Genomic DNA, 10,100 nt, shown 5'->3' on the forward strand with positions numbered 1-10,100 from the left:
TTTTTTCATTCACATTTCTCTTTGTCTTACCTCTGTTCCATATACCTCTTTATTTTATCCATTAGGTAACTGGCCACTGAGGGCTCCATCCTATCCCCTCATCTGGAGGATAGGAGAAACTCACTCTATAAGATCAGCAGTTTTTGCCCTCCAAATTTGATTTTGCATTTAACCCCTCCCTACTTGCCACATAAGGCAAAACTCCTAGCCTTGACTAGATGACACAGTTTCATTTCCCTGCATCCTATGGCCACATCAGGGCCAGGGATTTTTTTAATTGGGTGGAATATTTTTGGCATCCATCTTTACCATCCTTTTCTCACCTCATTAAAAGAAGTTCAGCCCCAAATGCTTTTAAGCCCTAGAATACTGATTCTAATGTACTGCTCAATTGAGTGTGCCCCACTACAGGCTTAATTTCCATACAGAGGAGCCTGCTGATTTAGATTCTTTGAAGCCCAAAAGATAAGTGAAAAGTGACCAGACCCGGGCTTTCTTGCCTATGGCATATTAGGACTGTGGGGAAGAACTTGCTCTGCCATACCAAAGTGCTGAGAATGTTGACACTTGATAAAATACTAGGAGTGCTTGACAGTTCTACAGAGGGTCTCCTTTTACCTGAGAGAATTAGTGGTGGCCTCAGTCTGTAGCACCTCCACGATTTTTTTCTTTTTGGTGCTGGGGATTGAACTCAGGGGCACTCAACCACTGAGCCACATCCCCAGCCCTATTTTTTATTTTATTTAGAGACAGGGTCTCACTGAGTTGTTAAGTGCCTTGCCATTGCTAAGACACAATCCTTCTGTCTCAGTGTCCCGAGCTGCTGGGATTACAGGCATGCGCCCGGCCCGGCCTCCACTCTTAATTTCAGTCTTCTAAAAGGGCTCTGTTTGGGCGTCTGGAATTTCAACATATCTTCTTTGCTGCATCACATTCATTTATTTTGGTGTTTATTAAGTTCAATACCATATTCTGCACACTATGGATATGATACAACACTGTTCTGTGCATTTGCATGGAAGTGAATCAGTTGTTCTGCGACCCATAAATTCCATCACTGGGATACATGTGAGGATGAGCCCATGTGTGCAAATATTTTCTGAATGAGCACCATCAAGATCTGAAGGTTTGCTGAAGAAAATGGGAATGCTATTTTGGGGGGTTGGAAAGGTCACTGACGCCAAGGCAGTACAACGGAATGGAGAAGGGACTTGAGAAAGGTGGTAGTTAAGTGCCAGATGTTCTTGTAATTTACATGTATTAATCGGTTATTTCTCGCGACAACTCTGAATTTGCTGCCATTGTTGTTTTATAAATGAGAAAGCAGGCAAAGAAATACAAACTAACTTGCCTCCTGTTTACACACCGAAAACCTGGGATTTAAGCCCAAAGCAAAGCAGAGCCCTTATTAAATAAACTAAGCAGTAAGATGCTTGGGGTTCCTACTTTCTGGCAGGTGAGACTACATGTGAGGAAAACTGAAGACAGCTAGGAGAAAGCCATGAGAATCCCTAGACGACGGTGATGTAGGCAGACATGTGACAGGACTGCAGGGTGAAATGATGCAGTAAGAGCCTCTTGTGGTCCATCTCCGTGTTCTCCTCCGTTCAGCTTCTTAAACAGGGACGCGAGAAGTTGAAGTGGGCTTCTGGGCTGTTCTCGGAGCCGTGACTCAAGGGCAGAGCACGGCACCCGAGGCTCGGTCGGGAAGAACCATAGGCCGGAACTCGCCGCGTTCTTCCAGAGCGGAAATGGCGCGGGATGGTGACGTCGCTCCGGGGGAGGGTCGTGGGATGACTTCCGGCAGCTGGGGAGTTCGGGTGACCAGCGTGGCGGCGAGCAGTTTCGGCTGTCCGCTGCAGCGGGGTCAGTCCCGGGCCGCTAACCGTAAGCTTCCCCCACCATGACCAAGTCCGCTCGCGGTGAGGAAGGCGGGAGGAGGCCTTCAGAGCTCCTGGCCGGAAGTCGGATCCTGGCTTTCATCTGTACGTACTTAAGGCTGCCTAGAGGCAACTTCCGAGCTCTTATATTAAAAAAAAAAAAAAATTCCCTAAGTATACACTTAATTCCCTAAGTAAAAACATGATTTGCTCTGCCAGTTCACAGCGATGTGCGTGTCGAATATTTGGAGCAGCGGAATAGGTACTCCACGAAGACAGATTCAGTAGTAACTGAAGAGCAGTTACCGCTTTCTGAATGCTTACGAACCGGCATTATTCTCTTTCCCATGTATTAACTCATTTATTCATCACCAGAATTCTATAAAGTATTGTTCATTTAATAGTTGAAAAAAACTAGATCACATATTGTTCTTCTCTTCAAGGTTAGTTGAAAAGAGGTGATCCGTATTAGATTAGGAAGTATTATAGTAGAGACATATTAAATTATTTAAGAATGTAGAGAAGGGAGGGCCTTCAAAGAGTCAAATTTTCCACGAGAAAGAATTGTGGTTATTTAAGCTGGATATTAGAGTGTGACCAGAAATTTGAAACTTAATTTTTTTTCAGTGTCAGATAAGAGGTGCTAGTGGATTTGGGCGAATTTTACACTGAAAATCAGGTCCCTGTCTTTTTTATTATTTTTTTTTCACTTTTATTGAAGCTGGAAACCCAAGATCAAGGTGATCATAGGTGGTTTTTTTTCTGTGACCTTTTTAAAATTTTTAAAATAAATTTTTTATTCTAATTTGTTATATATGGCAGCAGAATGCATTACAACTCACACTACACATAGAGTACAAATTTTCATATCTCTGGTTGTACAAGGTATATTCACACCATTTGTGTCTCCAGCTTCTTAAATAGGGACGAGAGAAGTTGAAGTGGGCTTGTGATGTTCATGTCATTCCATCTTCTTTCCTACCCCCATGAGGTCCCTGTCTTTTAATAGGTGTTCTAGTAGGGCTTTAAAATCCTTTCCCTTAGGAGGAGTTCCAACAGACTCTCTTGTGTGTAGGAAGAGAGACATTTCTGTTTCCAGAAATTTTTGCATCCTGCAATTATGGGAGAATAATGGAAAAGGAAGTTTCCCTGCTGTTGACTCGGGCCACTTGTATGTGTGTGTGTGTGTGTGTGTTGGGGCAGTGGTATTAGGGATTGAACCCCAGGGCACATTACCACCGAACTACATCCTCATCCTTAGCGCTTTTTATTTTGCTAAGTTGGGCTGCCCCTGACCTGTGCAGGCAGTAGAACTTAAGATAAAACACAGACACAATTTACCTTTACACAAGCTTCAGGACAGCTTCTCCACTCTCAGCCTTAGGCTCCCCAAGAGGAAGAGCAAGAGGAAGTCACCAGAGGCTGGTGAGAGAAAGTGAGCATGTTTGGAAGTGAGCTTTTACTGGGGGGTCTCTTGTTCTTAGAAAGTTGTATCCAAAGAAGGCCAGAAGGGGCAGGGTTACAAGGGACAGGTGAGTGTAACTCAGCCCTTGTGGGTAACACCTCCACCTGAAGGCCTGCCTCTCTATCAGAGCTGGGACAATGCCCAAATCATCATGATATGTAGTGATTGGTCAGAGCCCCCTACTTCAGGACTGGGTGGCATGTGGTCATTCAGAGAGGCTCCCCACAAAGTTGCTGAGATTGGTCTCCAATTTGTGATCCCCTTGCCTTAGGGACTCAAGTTCCTAGGGTTATAGGAATGTGCCACAGCACTCAGCTGATTCCAGCCACTCCTAAGAACTTTCCTCATCATTGCTTGCTCGATTAGTGGTTTTCAAATAAAGGAACAAGCAACTTCAATCAAAGATGGATTGGAAGGGCTTGGTTTTAGGTTTTTTTCATTTTTGCCTTCTGTTTTAGAGTCAAAGAATTTTGGTATTATAAGCTACTATAGCTATTATCAATTTTTAATTTCACAGATAAGAAAAAAAATCACAAATGAGGCTAAGTGACTTGCAGCAAGTCATTGAACAAATCAAGGGCAGAACTAAGACTAAAATCCAGACCTCTTGAGTCTGTTGCATGTCCCACTGCTCTCTACTTTAGCCCTACAGTATGACCTGAAGTCAGCTGCTTTTCCATTATGCTTGGTTAGCCTTTGTTTTCTAGCCTTTTCTTCTGTGGAGGAATTTTTATTCAAGGATGCTTAAGTCCTTAAGTAGCACCTGCTGCCTTCGTGCATTCCTCTTGCTGCCTTTCAAAAGTTCACTTAAGTTGGGTGCACGCCTATATTCCCAGTGGCTCAGGAATCTGAGGCAGGAGGACCACGAGTTCAAAACCAGTCTCAGCAACAGTGAGGTGCTAAGCAACTCAGTGAGACCCTGTCTCTAAATAAAATGTGAAATAGGGCTGTGTATGTGGCTCAGTAGAATGCTCCTAAGTTCAATCCTCAGCACCAAAAAAAAAAAAAAAAAAAACCCAAAAAAAATCTACTCATTAGCCCAACTTTTATCATTGTGCTACTCTCCTCAGATAGTAATGAAGCAAATTGTAGAGAAAGACTTAGGGAACAATTTTTTTTTATGTAAAAAGCATCAATTGCTATTTGTGTGTAGAAAAATATGTAGAAAAAGCAATGGAAGAATATACTCCAAAACTTTATAATATCAGAGAAAGGGAATGAGTTTGTTTGGGTAGGGTGGGGTGGGGGTAATAGCTATAAAATGACTCTTTTATCTGGTACACATGTATTTTTAAATTGACACATAATATTGGGATTTATTGTGACATTCATACATGTACTTAATTTAGTCAGTTTCATTCCCTATTATTACTCCCTTTTCCTTACCTCCTTTCTCTCCCTGATACCCTTTCTTTGCCCTCCCTTATAATTTTATGGGATCCCCTTTCCCCCCTTTTTATTCCATAGTTTTTACATATGAGAACATACGTATAACCCTTGACTTTCTGAATATGCCTTATTTCGTTCAACAAGATGCTTTTTGGTTTCATTTTCCTGAAAATGACAATTTTTTTCTTCTTGATAGCTGACTAAAACTCTGTGTGTGTGTGTGTGTGTGTGTGTGTGTACACACACATACATTTTCTGTGTTCATTCATCTGTTACTAGATACCTGGGCTGATTCTATAACTGCTATAAACTTGGGCATACTTGTATCAGTATAGTATGCTGACTTAACTCTTCAATAAATATTCGGTAATGGTATAGCTCGGTTATCTGGTGGTTCCAGTCCTAGTCTACATTTTCTGTGTTCATTCATCTGTTACTAGATACTTGGGCTGATTCTATAACTGCTATAAACTTGGGCATACTTGTATCAGTATAGTATGCTGACTTTAACTCTTCAATAAATACTGGATAATGGTATAGCTGGGTTATATGGTGGTTCCATTCCTAGTCTTTTGAAGAACTTCTGCACAATATCCATAGTGGTTATACTAATTTAAAGTCCCTCCAACAGTGTGTAAGAGTTTCTTTTTCCCCTGCATCCTTCCTAGTATTTGTTATTATTTGTATTCTTGATAATTGCCATTCTAATTGGAGTGAGAAGAAATCTCATGTAATATGTTTTTTGTTTGTTTGTTTGTTTGTTTCTATTTTGTGGTACTGGAGAGTGGATCCCGGGAACCTTTCCACTGAGCTATATCCTCATCCCATTTTGTAGATTTTTATGTTGAGACAGGGTCTCCCTAAAAGTTGAGGATGCCCTCGAACTTTCAATCTTCCTACCTTAGCCTCCTGAGTCTAGGGTTACAGACATGTGTTACTATTCCAGGCCTCAGTTGCAGTTTTGATTTGCATTTGCCTTGTTGCTAGAGATTCTAAACATTTTTTCATATATTTGTTGGCCATTTTTACTACTTCTTTTGAGAAATGTATGTTTAGTTCATTTGCCTGTTTATTATTTTTCTTTTTGGGGTAAGCTTTAAAAATTATTTATATAATCTGGATATTAACCATCTGTCAGAGGAGAAGCTGGAAAAGATTTTCTTCCATCTGTAGGCTTTCTTCATGTTTTTTTTTGTATCAAAAAAACCCAGGGGCACGTTACTATTGAGCCACAACCCCCCCGCCAAATTTTATTTTTTATTTTGAAATGGTCTCACTAAGTGACTTAGAGCCTTGATAAATTGCTGAGTCTGGCCTTGAACTTTCAATCAGTGGGATTACATATGTGTGCTACCACACCTGGTTATCTTTATGCTATTAATTGTCTCCTTGGCTGTACAGAAACATTTTAACATAATGCTGACCCATTTCTAATTTTTGGCATTATTTCCTTAGCTTTAGAAGTCCTAATGAGGAAGTTGTTGTTCTCTGAACCTATATGTTGGAGTGTTTCCTTATGTTTTGTTCTAGCAATTGCAAAGTTTTTAATATATTTCCTAGGTTTTTAAATCCATTTTGAGTTGACTTTTATGTAGGGTGTGAGACAGGGATCTAGTTTCATTCTTGTACATGTGGCTATCCAGTTGTCCCAGTACCATTTGATAAAAAGCTCTCTTTTCTCCAGCATATTTTTGGTGACTTTGTCAAGGATCATATGAATGTAGCTATGTGTGTTTGTCTTTGTGTCTTCTATTTTTTTAATTTTCTCTGAGTCTATTTTATGTTGGTGCCATGCTATTTAAGTTACAATAGCTGTGTATTATAATTTGAAATTGGGTATTGTGATGCCTCCAGCATTGATCTTTTTGCTCAGAATTGCTTTGACTATACTGGCTCTTTTGTTCTTCCATATGAATTTTAGAACTGTTTTCTTATAAGATTTATGAAGAATGTTGTTGATATTTTGATGGGAATTGCATTGAATTTGTAGAACACTTTTGCTAATGACCATTTGAACTATATTAATTCTGCCTATCCAGGAACCTGGGTGGACTTTGCATCTTCTAATGTTTTACAGTTCTTTTTTCAGTGTTCTCTAATTTTTGTTGTTAAAGGTCTTTTACCTTCTTAATTAAATATATTCATATGATGTTTGTTTTGAAGCTATAGTATAAATGGAATTACTTTCCTGATTTCTTTGTCAGCAGATTCATTGATTTTTGTATGTTGCTTTTGTATCCTGCTACTTTGCTAAATTTGTCTATCAGTTCTAGAGGTCCTTTGGTAGAAGTTCTGGGATCTTGATAAGTATAGGATTATATCATCTTAAAATATTGATAATTTGATTTCTTCCTAAATATTAAAATAAGGATATATTCATGCATAACATGTGAATAGAAAACCAAGATAGCAAGGAGCCTCAGAAAACAAGAATATGCCAGTGTCTACAGTGCATCCAGAGAAGCAGTTGCTGTGATGTATACCCGCCGAGTATCCACTCTCTTGTTCTCTGTGCCCTTATTCCAACATCATGGTTTTGGCATTTGATGCCATTACACTCATCTGAGTACTCCTTTTTTCCTCCAATTCGGTGCTTCTCTGGGAGCATTCTAATGACAATGATTTGGTTCCCATATGATTTTTTTCTAGAGTGAAGTGACTGTGTTAACCAGTAGGACATTGAGCATAAAAAGTTTTCAGTTTAAATTAACAAAGGGACTTTGTTTTCTACATATTTCCTCTTGTAAATATAATTAGTGTATCTCAAATTCTAGAGCATTTCTTTGGCTACAACGGTGAGAGCCAGACCCTGTGCCCCGTTGCTATATTCAGGTTACTGTCCTGACTTCTTCCTAATGACCTTTGTCTCACTTTCCTGAATGAAAACAATGTTATATTCTTTCAGTAAGCAGGACTCTAATTTTCAAACCTATAGATTTCTCAATTGGAGATAGGGGAAAAACTACCTGAACATTTTGCACAGAAAGGGGTTCAACGACATACCTGACAAGGCAAGTGAATAAGAAAAAATTTGTAAGATGGTTCTAGTGAAAGTTACAGCATGGATGCCCTTTGAAATCTTGGAAAGGAAACTTTAGTTATTACTATTCTGCCAAAATATTCTTTATAGGAAATATAATAACTATTCACCTATTTTGAGAAGTAGGTGGACAACAAATTTCCTCCACATTTAATTTTCCCAAGTCCAAGATACTTATTTCTTTCACATTTTGTACTATTTATCATTATAGATGCAAACCTAGATGATCCCAGATTACCTGGATTAGTTGCTAGCATTCGATTGCTTCAGAATTTATGTTCCATCAGTTATGCTCTATCAATTATGATAGAAAATTTGATTCCTAATGTTGTCACTACTTCTTTTCTTTCTTCAGACAAGCTGGTTGTCAGGGACTGACTTTGGAAAAGTTGAAAATACATGCTCCAGGAAAGCGGGAAATCCTATAGGAACTACAGAGAGGACAACATGTGCACATGTTTGTGTGCACACACACAATCACACCACTTTCACTGGGAACAATATTCCTCTAGTGACAACCATCTTTAAGAAGATACCTCCTAAGTATGAATTTTAAGAGGTTTCATCTAACTCTAAACCTATTTAGACAGAAGCTCTTTCAATGTGTTACAGACAGCACAAGTTCTAGCCAGATTTCACTCCAAGTGAAACAATGAAGTGTTAACATGCAGAAGAAATCTTCAAAATGTAGTGAGTGTGGAAAATTCTTTACTCAGAGATCATCTCTTCTCCAGCATCATAAGATTCACACAGGAGAGAAGCCCTATGTGTGTAGTGAATGTGGAATATGTTTCCTTAAACAGTCAAATCTCACTCAACATTTGAGAATTCATATGGGAGAGAAACCTTATAAATGTAATGAATGTGAGAAAGCTTTTCAAACAAAAGCAGTCCTTGTCCAGCATCTGAGAATTCATACTGGAGAGAGACCCTATAAATGCAATGAATGTGGGAAAACCTTTTGTCAGAGCCCATCCCTTATTAAACACCAACGAATTCATACTGGAGAGAAACCATATAAATGCATGGAATGTGGCAAAGCTTTCAGTCAGAGCATATGCCTCACTCGTCATCAGAGAAGCCATTCTGGAGATAAGCCTTACAAGTGTAATGAATGTGGGAAAGCTTTCAATCAGAGCACATGCCTCATGCAGCATCAGACGGTTCATTCAGGGGAGAAGCCCTACACATGTACCATGTGTGGAAAAGCCTTCACTCAGAACTCCTTCCTTGATGTACATGAAAGAACTCACACTGGAGAAAAACTTTATAAGTGTAGTGAGTGTGATAAAACTTTTCGCAAACAAGCACACCTCAGTGAGCATTACAGAATTCATACTGGAGAAAAACCTTATGAATGCACTGAATGTAGGAAACCCTTTAGGCACAGTTCAGCGCTTGTTCGACATCAGAGGCTTCATGCTGGAGATTAAAACTTGGAATGAAATGAATGTGAAAAGATTTATATGAAATGCCTTTTTTCTTTACGAATTCCTGGGAGTTTAAGACTTAGTAATTGTCATAAATATTTTATATTTTGAACTAGAGATGTTGTGTCCTAAAAATTAATAAAATAGACCTCAGAACAAGTCTTGAATTTGATGCCATCTCTGCCACTTAATGGATTGTGATCTGATCCTCTCCAAGCCTTAGCTTCCCCATTCTTACCCCGAAAAGAAAAATGCAGATAATTCATAGGGTTGTCTTAAGAATAAAATAAATTGCAGATGAGAATTAATGTCCATTAGTTGTTTTACAGATGTTCTAAAAGTCTATAAAAAAAATATGCCTATTAAGAACTAGCAAATCAGCATTAGTTTTTTTTTGGTTCTCATAAGGTATTTTAATTTTTTTCTTTTTGTAGTAGTGAGAATTGAACCCAGGGGCACTGTACCCACTGAGCTACATCTGTAACCCTTTTAATTTTATTTATGAGATAGGGTCATGCTAAATTCCTGAGGTTGGCCATGAACCTAGTGATCATCCTGCCTCTGCCTCTGAGTCACTGTAATTACAAGCATGTACCATAGCACCTGGCTTGTGTATTAAGATCATTTTTGTAATGGTCTGTGATTTCCTTTTATTTTACAGAAGTTTATTTAAACCATAATGTCTGGATATAAGTATGCATTTACAATTTAATTGTCCTTGAGAAATTTCAGATTTTTTTGGCGGGGGGGACCAGGATTGAATTTAGGGTTACTTAATCACTGTACCACATTCCCTGCCCTTTTTATTTTTTATTTTGAGACACAGTCTCATTATGTTGCTTAGGGCATTGCTAAATTGTTTAGGCTGGCCTCAAATTTGGTATCCTCTTGCCTCA

At 39.0% G+C, this 10,100-nt stretch overlaps 1 protein-coding gene across 1 annotated transcript in view; it reads left to right on the forward strand.

The window, feature by feature from the left end:
* The window catches only part of Znf197 (zinc finger protein 197), a 118,815-nt gene extending 109,012 nt beyond the window's left edge, over positions 1–9,803 (forward strand). The window contains exon 9 of the mRNA XM_071600381.1: positions 8,701–9,803. Coding sequence (XP_071456482.1) covers positions 8,701–9,244 — 544 coding nt within the window. The 3' untranslated portion in view covers positions 9,245–9,803. The remainder of the gene's footprint in view (positions 1–8,700) is intronic.
* The last annotated feature ends 297 nt before the right edge of the window (positions 9,804–10,100 follow it).

Source organism: Marmota flaviventris, chromosome 1 (assembly GCF_047511675.1).
Source record: "Marmota flaviventris isolate mMarFla1 chromosome 1, mMarFla1.hap1, whole genome shotgun sequence".
NCBI classification, from domain to species: Eukaryota; Metazoa; Chordata; class Mammalia; order Rodentia; family Sciuridae; genus Marmota; species Marmota flaviventris.